Raw genomic sequence first — 13133 nt, 5'->3', positions numbered from 1 at the left:
GACTGTGGCCCATTATTGCTCTGCTTGTCAGAAACCATTAGCCAATGATCTTTGATTAATGTTGTAAGTGATTTTAGCAGAAGCATTAGGGAACGGCGAAGCTGAGAGAAAGGTTGTCTCCACACAAAGGGATGCCTTTTGACATTAAAATGTAACAAAAATATATATTCTTGTTTTTTTTGCACTTAAAAGACAAAAGCAGAGTGCATTTGTCTTCTAAGTGCTTTCTTGTTTATTTCCCTTCCCTATATGAATGCCCACGACAGAGAAATCTGCAACCCTCCTCCTCCTCTGCTCTCTGTGTGTGGCAATGATCAGTCAGTTACTCAATTACCCTTGAGGTAGAAGATGCAGAACTATGTCACATCCTCTCAAGCCCATGTATCAGTCATGGAATCAGTCATGCTATGGTATCAGTCATGGTATCAGTCATGGTATCAGTCATGGAATCAGTCATGGTGTCAGTCATGGTATCAGTCATGGAATCAGTCATGCTGTGGAATCAGTCATGGTATCAGTCATGCTGTTTGTGACAAAGATGACCAATGTTAATAAAAAAGACAACAGTGTCTACTCCCATCTGTCTGCAATGAGCTTTGTGCATTTTTGTGATGAATATAAGCAAGTATTAGGACTTTATCAGAGTCTCTGCCTTCACAGTATTTCTGTTCTTTACAGCCTCTGCTAAACTAAGCTATTTAAGTAAGTTCTTTAAATGTCAATCAAAGGCTAAATTGAACTGTGTCAGGGCACTGCCTTGTTTTCTACACCCAATTAAGTAACCCAGTAATGGTGACTCTTTGTGCTTGGAATTAATGATATGAAAAGGAAGTTAAGAAGACCATAAAACAATGGATTAGGCTACATGTTGGGTGATTGTGATCGATTGCAAAAAATCCTTTAACGTGTTAGCTAGGAAGCCATCTTAATTTAGAATTTTGCCTCGGAAAGAACGCCACCCTTAAGGTGGCTAGCAAATTTGTTTTGTGAAAATTGGGGGGAAAAAATAATTTAAGTTAACTATTTAACTTTGGAAATAATCATTTAGGAAGTTGGCAAAGAATTTAGGTGGTATACTTTCTGGCTAAAGTACATTTGCTTGATGATAAGTTTGGTGAAAAGGTTAAGATGTGTTTTTTTTATTGTTTGTCCGTTTTCATCAGTTCATGTGTTTGTGTTTCTGCACAGAGGAAACAGCACAATTGCAACATAAATATGAATTCAGTTTTTGAATGTATGCAAATCAGTAAACCTTAGTCACTGCCACTAATGTACTCAACATTTCCATAACCCAACCTAAGGCTGTTTCCTTTGGAATAACTGTTCATGTGTAACTTTTAGCATGAACACTTCCTAATTCATCAGTAACAAGAAAACTAGTTGAATAAAGTGAAGTTTGATTTGGTCAAATGCCTGTGAAATAGTCCATTATGGCTGTGTGCAGTCCTGCAGTTGTGTTCACTGGGCAGTGCCATTCTGTATGGGGTGCTGTATGTACCCCACTGGGCAGTGCCATTCTGTATGGGGTGCTGTATGTACCCCACTGGGCAGTGCCATTCTGTATGGGGTTGTTGTCCCCTGGCATGCCATCTGTAGGGTGTATCCCCACTGGGCAGTGCCATTCTGTATGGGGCGTTACCACTGGGCAGTGCTCTGTATGGGTGCTGTATGTACCCACGGGCATGCCATTCTATGGGGTGCTGTTGCCCTGGCAGTGCCATTGGTGCTGTATGCCCACTGGGCAGTACGTAGGTGCTGTATGTACCTCACTGGGCAGTGCCATTCTGTATGGGGTGCTGTATGTACCCCACTGGGCAGTGCCATTCTGTGGTCTGTATGACACGGCAGTGCATTCGTATGGGCCTATTCTGGGCAGTGCCATTCTGTATGGGGTGCTGTATGTACCCCACTGGGCAGTGCCATTCTGTATGGGGTGCTGTATGTACCTCCATTTATGTCCTTGAATTCTTCATTTTTATGTAGAAAAATACGGCAGGATATTTACTGACATATCAGATTACTGCCTTTTAAATAAAGCTCCTTGCTAAAAGTTATGGGTATTTAAAGACAACTTGTCCCTTTAAGTGTCAGTGCTTGATACATGACTGAAATTATGTATTTTCTTATATTTCCACAGTATTTGAATCTGTATATGGACATTTCGGCAGATTTGGGAGATGATGAAAGCTTGGGAACTGCTTATAAGGCCGTTGCAAAGTCTCTGGAAAGGTGAGAGGGCCCTGATCATAAAGGCCTTAGCCATTCAGTGTAAGCTGCTTCCACTGTTCTTATGCAGCCTAATATGTCATTTATTCAGTATTTCGTTAGGGTACCTGCAGGATGGGCCGCCAGTAACAACGCCAAACCCACGTTAAAGATTCACACACCGACTCCTAGAATCAGTACGGAACTGTGTTTTTTAAATGTTTTATTCTTCATTAATTTGTTTTTAAATGTTGAAATGGAGACTAATAGCATTAAGCCCAGACCTCTGGCTGCTCCCGTTTCAGCAGCAGCTGTTTCCCTTTCTGCTCCCCAGCCGTAGATCAATAGCAGCCCTGGTCTGGGCCCAAATGCCATGTTTAAACTGAATAAGATTTTCCACTTGTTGGACTGTGCTTTCATTTTATTCGCGTCTCCCCTTCACACTTAGGTTTCCTTATATACAATTAAACGCCCCAGTAAGCTTCGCTTTTTCATTAAATTGGACCTGCAGGTCTTATATGAAATTCCCCAAAAATGACCACAGAAATAATTACATGGGTAGTGTTTACATTAATTCATGAAATGGAGGCAGCATTTTAGATTTCCACCTGTCACCAATCCCATTTGCTGTATTGGGGGCGACCGGGGCCCACAAACAGGGAGGAGCGGTCGTCCCCCAGCCCCGTCGCCCCCCAGCCCCGTCGCCCCCCCAGCCCCGTCGCCCGGCTCTTCCATCTCTGCTCTGTTTGATTTCTCCACTCTGAGCAAATGATTAAGTTTTCATGCAATTGGTTCAACCAAAATCTATGTTCACTCAACCACATCCTTTATTGATTACTTCTAGTGCAAACACTAGGCCAAGTGTGATATACATAATTGGACAGTTGTCAGGGGAGGGAGGGTGCTAAGTGTCCTGTCTTCCCGGTTGGAGATTGGAAACACCTTGATTCACAGATAGCCTGTAGGGCCCCAGTGTGGCCCCGGAGCCTCCCTGCCTCCTCACAGTGTGTGTGTGTGCCTAAACTTTCAGCCCACTTCAATACACAACACTCAGCCAGCTTTCTGCTGTTTGTTTAATTTTGATCATAAGGTTGCAGTTTTATGGTGGTACACACACACACACACACACACACACATATATATATGGTGGTACACACACACAATATTTACTATTTTTAACACAAGACACTGAATATTTAAAAATGGACAGAGATTCACGGAACTGCAAGGTCAAAATGAATACCCCAAATGTTTATATTTATATATGCAATAGATATTTTAGTTTTCTCACAGCATTAGCACCTTAGAGACTTCAGTGTAGGATTATTGTATACCTTGTAAATGAAAGCACATGGTTATTGCAATCTGTGCTGCATTGCCTGTTTAAGTCATGCTGTATTTGTTGGATTCAGCGAAGGCAAACTTGGGGAGAGTGTTCAGTACCTGGAGAAGTTTGTGGAGGTGTCTCAGGACGAGAGCTTGAAGCACAACCTGGAGGAGGCCTGCATGTGCCTGGGAGTGTTTTTCTGTTCCAGAGTAAGTGCCTGGGAGTGTTTTTCTGTTCCAGAGTAAGTGTGCTGAGAGTGTTTTTCTGTTCCAGAGTAAGTGCCTGGGAGTGTTTTTCTGTTCCAGAGTAAGTGCCTGGGAGTGTTTTTCTGTTCCAGAGTAAGTGCCTGGGAGTGTTTTTCTGTTCCAGAGTAAGTGCCTGGGAGTGTTTTTCTGTTCCAGAGTAAGTGCCTGGGAGTGTTTTTCTGTTCCAGAGTAAGTGTGTCTGGGAGTGTTTTTCTGTTCCAGAGTAAGTGCCTGGGAGTGTTTTTCTGTTCCAGAGTAAGTGCCTGGGAGTGTTTTTCTGTTCCAGAGTAAGTGTATCTGGGAGTGTTTTTCTGTTCCAGAGTAAGTGTGCTGAGAGTGTTTTTCTGTTCCAGAGTAAGTGCCTGGGAGTGTTTTTCTGTTCCAGAGTAAGTGCCTGGGAGTGTTTTTCTGTTCCAGAGTAAGTGTGTCTGGGAGTGTTTTTCTGTTCCAGAATAAGTGTGCCTGGGAGTGTTTTTCTGTTCCAGAGTAAGTGTCTGGGAGTGTTTTTCTGTTCCAGAGTAAGTGTGTCTGGGAGTGTTTTTCTGTTCCAGAATAAGTGTGCCTGGGAGTGTTTTTCTGTTCCAGAGTAAGTGTGTCTGGGAGTGTTTTTCTGTTCCAGAGTAAGTGTGTCTGGGAGTGTTTTTCTGTTCCAGAGTAAGTGTGCCTGGGAGTGTTTTTCTGTTCCAGAGTAAGTGTGTCTGGGAGTGTTTTTCTGTTCCAGAGTAAGTGTGTCTGGGAGTGTTTTTCTGTTCCAGAGTAAGTGTGCCTGGGAGTGTTTTTCTGTTCCAGAGTAAGTGTGTCTGGGAGTGTTTTCTGTTCCAGAGTAAGTGTGTCTGGGAGTGTTTTCTGTTCCAGAGTAAATGTGCTGAGAGTGTTTTCTGTTCCAGAGTAAGTGTGCTGAGAGTGTTTTCTGTTCCAGAGTAAGTGTCTGGGAGTGTTTTTCTGTTCCAGAGTAAGTGTGTCTGGGAGTGTTTTTCTGTTCCAGAGTAAGTGTGTCTGGGAGTGTTTTTCTGTTCCAGAGTAATGTCAGTAACTGCATCAGTGGTGATGAATCATGTACTGTACATTGCACCATTATGTAGCTCTTATAAAGGATCTTTCAGGGAAAGTGCTACACTTATTTTTCAGGTATTATTTTTAATTGCCATTACCCATATTAGAATTGGTTAACACATTTCATATAAGTTGGTTTACTCTTTTCCAGACAGGCTTCATATTATTGATGTACAGCTTTTATTGTAGCATTTAGCTTCTAGCCCTGATAGCTTCTCAGGACCTGCTAATCTAGCCCCATCCTGTCACTGATATTCCATATTTAATGTTGAAAGGAAATATGAAATGGTTATTCTGCCCTTGTTAGTGTACCTGTTTGAAGTAAAGATGAGAATATGACTGGAGACCTTCACTATGGATAGTTTATAGAAAAACACATAACCTCATTGTTTCTCATTTATCTTATTTTATCACGTAGGAAGATTATGTATTTATTTATTTATTTAACACCTATTTATTTTTGCTGGTGCAAGAAGGCTTTACTTATACAATTATGAAAATAAAACAGAAAATACAAAAAATAGCAACATATTTGTGTGACTGCATTTTAACATGGTCTTATATATTACTTTAAATTCCCAAGGTATTTTCTAGATACCATAATCTTACAGATGCTATTGGAACATGTAGCCTAATAGTTGTGTATTGATCCACGGAATGAGTCCAGTGTTTGGCAGATTGATGTGATTTTATGTTATGGTTGAGAGGACCTGAAGTTGTGCTCTCAGAATTTTTGTTCCAGAAGCACAAATTTAAAAATAACATGGTGTACACCCAAAGGTAAATAGGATTCTGCTATTAGAAATAATAAGAAAGTTTAATTCTGTTTGCATTCTAGTAATGAAAAGCTAACACGTGGCTGAAGGGGGGGACCTGTCAGCTCTTTCCCAGCGTCCTTTGAGGCAGAGCTCGTGTTCGTTCAGCCCACCTCTTCTGATTATACATTCAGCTGAAGTAACAGCGGGGTTAAAAAAAAAACGATATCTATATAAACTCACGTTCCAGTGTTGACTCACTGGTGTATAAACAGAAGCACACAGCCAGGAATTCCAGGCCTCCTCTCTCCTCTTTGTTCTTGTTGAAGGAATTCCCTCTACGCAGAAGATTACTGCCCTATTTTTGTTAGTCAGGCAATCAAACAGTGTTTTCTGTGTAACCCTGAATTACCCCTGGGCTTTCACATTACAAAAACATCCTCTTAAGGTGCAGACAGTGCAATGCAAATACACCACCGCCATCACTGACATGCCAGTGCGAGCAGACACCCAGCGCAGACCCCCACCCCAGCACAGACACCCAGCGCAGACCCCCCACCCCAGCGCAGAGCAGACTCCCCGCGCAGAAACCCCACCCCAGCGAATACACCCAGCGCAGACACCCACCCCAGCACAGACACCCAGCGCAGACTCCCATCCCAACGCAGACCCCCACCCCAGCACAGACACCCAGCGCAGACCCCACCCCAGCACAGACACCCAGCGCAGACCCCCACCCAGCGCAGAGCAGACTCCCCGCGCAGAAACCCCACCCCAGCGAATACACCCAGCGCAGACTCCCATCCCAACGCAGACTCCCACCCCAGTGCAGACTTCCGGCGCAGACACCCACCCCAGCGCAGACATCTAGCGCAGACACCCACCCCAGCGCAGACTCCCCGCACAGACCCCCACCCCGCACAGACCCCCACCCCAGCACAGACACCCAGCGCAGACCCCCATCCCAGCGCAGACCCCCACCGCAGCGCTGACACCCAGCACAGACCCCCACCCCAGAGTAGACCCCACCCAGCGCAGACCCCCACCCCAGCACAGACTCCCACCCCAGCGCAGACTTCCAGCGCAGACACCCACCCCAGCGCAGACTACCAGCGCAGACCCCCTGTCCCAGCCCAGCTAATCCAGGCTTAACGCTGCTGCTGCTCTGGTGCTCTGCAGGGCCAGTATGACAGGGGCTGCCAGCATTTCCAGCGCGCGTACGAGATAGCGCAGAACCTGCACAGCGTGGCTGTGCTGCAGAAGGCGCAGGTGTACCTGGGCACCGCCAGGGCCTGCATGATGATGAGCACCTACAGCAGCCACGTCGCCCAGGCCCGACACGTCCACACCTGCCGGCTGGTGGCCTGGAAAGAGAGCCGCAACGACACGTTCGCCCAGGCAGACGGTACGTCCTCTATCAGGGACAGCAATACTGCTGCTCCGCTGCTTCCTGCCTGTTAGGGTTAGCGCTAGCGTTAGTGTTAGCGTTAGGGTTCGGGTTAGTGTTAGCGTTATGGTTAGTGTTAGGGTTTGGGTTAGTGTTAGCATTAGTGTTCAGGTTAGGGTTAGTGTTAGTGTTAGGGTTAGGGTTAGCATTAGTGTTCGGGTTAGCGTTAGTGTTAGGGTTTGGGTTAGGGTTAGTGTTAGGGTTAGGGTTAGCATTAGTGTTCGGGTTAGCGTTAGTGTTAGGGTTTGGGTTAGGTGCTTTTGGAGCTTTTCCGAGGTGAAGGTGTTCAGTCCTCAGCTCGTGTAAAACAGTCACAGAAGATCCCCATATTAGAACTGGCATGTCTGTGCAGCGCATCGGCCTAGCGGAGGATCAGGAGTTATGATGTGCTTTGTCAGCAGCGATATTCAGCCGAGCTGTACCCTGAGTCTCTGAGCAGGCCGAGCTAATGACTAGTAGCCGGATTCTTAGGACTCTCAGGTGGCCTCCACCCAGCAGCTTCTGCACAGTGATGAAAAGCTGGGGATAAAGCGCTCTGACAGGAGCTCGCCGTGGCGCGGAGCAGGCTGGCCCAGCCCAGCCCCGCAGAGTCAGGCTTTTCTTCTTATATTCTTTTCTTCTTCTTGTTAAGGAGGCTCTCGCTGCAGTCAGCAGTGATTTGCAGACGCGAGACAACCTGCCAGCTGGTGACCAATGGGGGGTGTGGGTGATTATCAGCTGTTGCCTAATGAAAGGCTGTTCCCTCCTCCTTCTCCAGACCATGAGCAGAAAACGCACACCCTTCCTGGCCACTGCCTCACTGCTTGCACATTAACACACTGAACTTCCGGTGTGAGAGATGGGCGGGGCTGATGGGCTGTGTGAGTGATGGCTGGGGCTGATGGGCGGGGCTGATTGGCTGTGTGAGTGATGGGCGGCGCTGATTGGCTGTGTGAGCGATGGGCGGGGCTGATTGGCTGTGTGAGTGATGGGCGGGGCTGATTGGCTGTGCGAGTGATGGGCGGGGCTGATTGGCTGTGTGAGTGATGGGCGGGGCTGATGGGCTGTGTGAGTGATGGCTGGGGCTGATGGGCGGGGCTGATTGGCTGTGTGACGATGGCGGGTGATGGCTGTGTGAGCGATGGGCGGGGTTGATTGGCTGTGTGAGTGATGGGCGGGGCTGATTGGCTGTGTGAGTGATGGGCGGGCTGATGGCTGTGTGAGTGAGGCTGGGCTGATGGGCGGCGCTGATTGGCTGTGTGAGCGATGGGCGGCGCTGATTGGCTGTGTGAGCGATGGGCGGGGTTGATTGGCTGTGTGAGTGATGGGCGGGGCTGATGGCGAGGCTTATTGGCTGTGTGAGTGATGGGCGTGGCGGAGTCAGAGGGCCGGTGCCTCTCCGTGTCTGACAGTCATTCAGGGGTGAGATGTGCAGATCTCCTCGTTCACCCTGCCTCTGCCTCATTCGCTCTGCACTGTTTATTTACACATACGCAGGATGAGCACAAGCGGCCTGCTGCGCTGTAATAGAGCTGATCTCTATAAGAGCTCCGGTTCCTTCCTCCTGCTGTCAGCACAGCCGCTGCTGAGGAATGCAGTGAAATGAGCGCGCTCATAATTGTGCTTAATTGAATTATTCCATTTGCTGTGTTTGTGTATGAATGCTCCACCGCGGTGCCATTTTCTTACTCACCACTCTTAATGCCCCCATCATGCTAATTAGAAATGCGATTCTGCAAATGTGCCAAGGCAAATATTTAGCCAATTATCAATTTTTAATAATGTTTTACACCGGCCTCTCTCCTAAGGTCCAGCAGATGCCATTAAATTTCACCCCATAGATACACAGTTATGACATGCAATAACTACTTGAATATAAAAGAGATTAATAATTTAGAAGGAGCTAACAAATTAGGGCCATCATTAAAAAACTAGGCTTCTAACCATTTCGCATAAAAAGTCCAAGGTAATGCTCAGCTCTCATGATAAAGAATTACGGCATTAATTCTGCAAAGTGAACGTATTGCTCCTGTTCGTTTCAGAACTCCCCGGAGCATTTTAAAGATGGGGAATGGAATGATAACAGCGTTTTTCAGCAACGCGGGCTTTTATATTTCCATCCCAACATCAGACTCATTCTGCTGGAGATGGGCAGACTACCCGGCTGTGCTGCAGCGTCCCAGCCCGGCAGGGGAAGGGCGGGGAAATGGGACTGGAGCATGGCTCTGCTTTTCCCTTCAGACAAAGGAGCCAACTTAGTATTTACCCAGAATGCCTGTGCAATGTACACAATGACCCACCCGCTTTTCCACTGGAATACTGATAGTGATAGCTCTCATGCATCGATAAGAACCAGCTTACTGGTTTATATATATATATATATATATATATATACAAACACCATGCAGTCCATAAATATTTGTACAGTTGCACTCCAGCACATTGGATTTGAAATGAAAGTATGAATATGAGATTAAAGTGCAGACTGTCAGCTTTGATTTAAGGTTATTTACATCCCTATCCAGTTATTACAGCCCTGTTTATGCATACCCCATTTTAGGGGACCAAAAGTAATTGGACATCCGACACTAGGTGTTTGGACTGGTGGTGCTCTGCCAGGCCTGTACTGCAGCCATTTTCCATTCCTGTTTGGATTTCAGTCTTCAGTGAAACGCACGTTCAGTTGGATTCAGGCCGGAAGGTTGACTTGGCCAGTCAACAATATTCCACCTTTTGGCCCTGAAAAGCATTGCTTTAGCAGTATGTTCGGGGTCACTGTCCTGCTGCAAGGTTAAGTGCCGTCCAATGAGCTTTGAGGAATCTGATTGGATCTGAGCTGATCAGATGTTTCTGTACATTTCAGGATTCATCCTGCTGCTGCCGTCAGCACTGACATCGTCTCTAAAGAGTGACTCAGTTCCAGCCATACCTCCCCCATGGTTCACAGAGGAGGCAGTGCTTTGGGTTATGAGAAGTTATTTTCTTTCTAATCATCTAATCTGTTTTTTTCCATACCCGATTTTTTATTTTATTTATTTTTTTACTTTTTTGTATTTTGTTTTAGCAAACTCTAACCTGGCCGTTCTCTTCTTGAGGTTTATGAGTGGCTTTGCATCTTGCAGTGAACCCTCTGAGGTTCTGCTGGTGTAGTCTTCTCTTTATTTTAGTCTTTGACACATATATACCTACATCCTGGAGAGTGTCCTTGATCTGTTTGACAGCTGAAAAGGGATTTTTCTAAATAATTGAAAGGATTTTTCAATCATCCAGTCATACAGTGGTCTTCCGTGGTCTACCAGGTTGTTTGTTATTGCTGAGCTCACTAGTCGGTTCTTTCTTCTTAACAACGTACCAAACAGTTGGTTTTCACTCACCCGATTTGGCTCCTAAATTTATTCTGACAACAGCAACACATTAAAAGATGGAAAATGTAAATTACACATGTTGAAACAACTCAATACTTTTTGTACATGACCTAATGATGCAACAGCACACAGCTGGCCAAGAAATAGGCAAGTAGCCAACTGTCCAATTACTTTAGGTCCCTGAAAATGGGGGGAGTATGTATAAAATGGGCTGTAGTTCCTACGTAGATCACTGGATGTGCATGTAAACACCCTTAAATTAAAGCTGGCAGTCTGCACTTTAACCTCAAATTTATTGTTTTATTTAAAATCCAATGTGTGGGACGGGCGCAGTGTAAACTGGACAGACGGGCGCTCTGTAAACTGGACAGACGGGCGCTCTGTAAGCGGGACAGACGGGCGCTCTGTAAACGGGACAGACGGGCGCTCTGTCGACAGAGTGAGCGGACGGGGCGCTCTGTAAACGGGACAGAGGCGCTCTGTAACGGGACAGACGGGCGCTCTGTAACGGGACAGGGCGCTCTGTAAACGGGACAGACGGGCGCTCTGTAAACGGGACAGGCGCTCTGTAAGCGGGACAGGGCGCTCTGTAAGCGGGACAGACGGGCGCTCTGTAAACGGGACAGACGGGCGCTCTGTAAACGGGACAGACGGGCGCTCTGTAAGCGGGACAGACGGGCGCTCTGTAAACGGGATGGGCGCTCTGTAAACGGGACAGACAGGCGCTCTGTAAACGGGACGGGCACTCTGTAAATGGGACAGACGGGCGCTCTGTAAACGGACGGACGGCCTCTCTGTAAACGGGACGAGTGCACTGTAAATGGGACGGGCGCTCTGTAAATGGGACAGAGGGGCGCTCTGTAAACGGGACGGGCGCTCTGTAAACGGGACAGACGGGCGCTCTGTAAACGGGACAGACGGGCGCTCTGTAAACGGGACAGGGGCGCTCTGTAAACGGGACAGACGGGCGCTCTGTAAACGGGACAGGGGCGCTCTGTAAACGGGACGGGCGCTCTGTAAACGGGACGAGGCGCTCTGTAAAGGGACAGACGGGCGCTCTGTAAACGGGACGGGCGCTCTGTAACGGGACGGGCGCTCTGTAAACGGGACAGACGGGCGCTCTGTAAACGGACAGACGGGCGCTCTGTAAACGGGACACGAACGGGCGCTCTGTAAACGGGACAGACGGGCGCTCTGTAAACGGGACAGGGCGCTCTGTAACGGACGGGCGCTCTGTAAACGGGACAGACGGGCGCTCTGTAAACGGGACAGACGGGCGCTCTGTAAACGGGACAGCGGGCGCTCTGTAAACGGGACGGCGCTCTGTAACGGAGACGGGCGCTCTGTAAACGGGACAGACGGGCGCTCTGTAAACGGGACAGACGGGCGCTCTGTAAACGGGACGGGCGCTCTGTAAACGGGACAGACGGGCGCTCTGTAAACGGGACAGACGGGCGCTCTGTAAACGGGACAGACGGGCGCTCTGTAAACGGGACAGGGCGCTCTGTAAACGGGACAGACGGGCGCTCTGTAAACGGGACGGGCGCTCTGTAAACGGGACAGACGGGCGCTCTGTAAACGGGACAGGGCGCTCTGTAAGCGGGACGGCGCTCTGTAAACGGGACAGACGGGCGCTCTGTAAACGGGACGACGCTGGGCGCTCCCTGTAACGGGACAGAGGCGCTCTGTAACGGGACAGACGGCGCTCTGTCGGAGGCTGAACGGGACAGACGGCGTCTTAGGACGGCCTCTGTAACGGGACAGAGGTCGCTCTGTAAAGGGACGGGCGCTCTGTAAATGGGACGGGCGCATGCGGGACATAAAAGCGTGGGGAGACGGGAGCAGCACTGACCCTGCAGGGCTGCTCTTTCCGTCACACGCGGTCCTCCCGCGATGAGGGCGACGCGTCTTGAATGCGTCGAGTAAACTTGTGCGGGAAGATCTTTGGAAACAGATCTCTGCAGATTTTTATGTCAGCTTTCAAAGACAACAAAGGGACTAGGAGAGGTAGCCTGGGGACCCCGTTCTGTTGTTTGAACAGAATACGCACAGCGCTCTCTTCATCAGTGCGTCTGCAAGGACTGCTTTCTCAGGGAAAAACAAGAAATCATGAAGCAAAATTTCTCATTGTTGCTTTAATAAGATGGAATTCCTAAAGACACTAAATGAAGAAGAGCACTGCGATTCTCGGCAGGTTGATCCTGCACATAATTGTATTACGTTACACAGCTTTCAGTGTTTTAGGTACAAACAGGGTAATACAGTGTTACGTAATATTTACATGCATAGCATATATGAAGAATATATGTTTGTCTTAATTTTGTATCTTAGTGCTGACCATTTCAGCATCAAGCCATCTGTCCTGAGATTCAGAGCTGCTACTATACACAAGTGTAGTTTGATCTACAGTATGTACGCTCTACCAGAGGATACTGTGTCCAGATTGAATGTGTTTTTTGTTTGCTAATGTCATTTGACCTGGAAACTTCAGAGCAAACTTGTAGTTAAATAGCAAAAGATTGACCAAATGGCAGTGATAAAATTAAATTAGTTTTTATTGCTGAGTAAAAGGTAAACAAAGCAAGAGCTACAGCAAGTGCTTTTGCTTTTACTAGGTCATTTTTATAAACGTGTGAAAAATCACGTTTTGGGGCATAAGTGATGGAACTCTTTTTGTTTCAACAGTCTGACCGCAAAATAATCACAACAGCTTTAAGAATTGTTCCTGCGCTTGGACTCAAATTAGTGACGAGGGTA

The 13133-nt window shown here is 47.5% G+C and overlaps 1 protein-coding gene across 7 annotated transcripts in view; it reads left to right on the top strand.

The window, feature by feature from the left end:
• ttc29 (tetratricopeptide repeat domain 29) overlaps positions 1-13133 on the top strand; it is a 46140-nt gene that overhangs the window by 28020 nt on the left and 4987 nt on the right. For 6 of the 7 annotated variants that reach the window (XM_064345358.1, XM_064345360.1, XM_064345359.1 and 3 more), the window contains 4 exons: positions 2138-2229; positions 3618-3741; positions 6765-6990; positions 9875-10660. In XM_064345358.1, the coding sequence (XP_064201428.1) occupies positions 2138-2229; positions 3618-3741; positions 6765-6990; positions 9875-10161 (729 nt within the window). In that variant the 3' untranslated portion in view covers positions 10162-10660. Of the gene's footprint in view, positions 1-2137; positions 2230-3617; positions 3742-6764; positions 6991-9874; positions 10661-13133 lie in introns of those variants that run through there. The other variant, XM_064345362.1, reaches the window with a different exon arrangement.

This window comes from Anguilla rostrata, chromosome 7 (genome assembly GCF_018555375.3).
Source record: "Anguilla rostrata isolate EN2019 chromosome 7, ASM1855537v3, whole genome shotgun sequence".
NCBI classification, from domain to species: Eukaryota; Metazoa; Chordata; class Actinopteri; order Anguilliformes; family Anguillidae; genus Anguilla; species Anguilla rostrata.
Note: the sequence above shows the minus strand (reverse complement) of the source record. Positions and strands in the feature narration are given on the sequence as shown.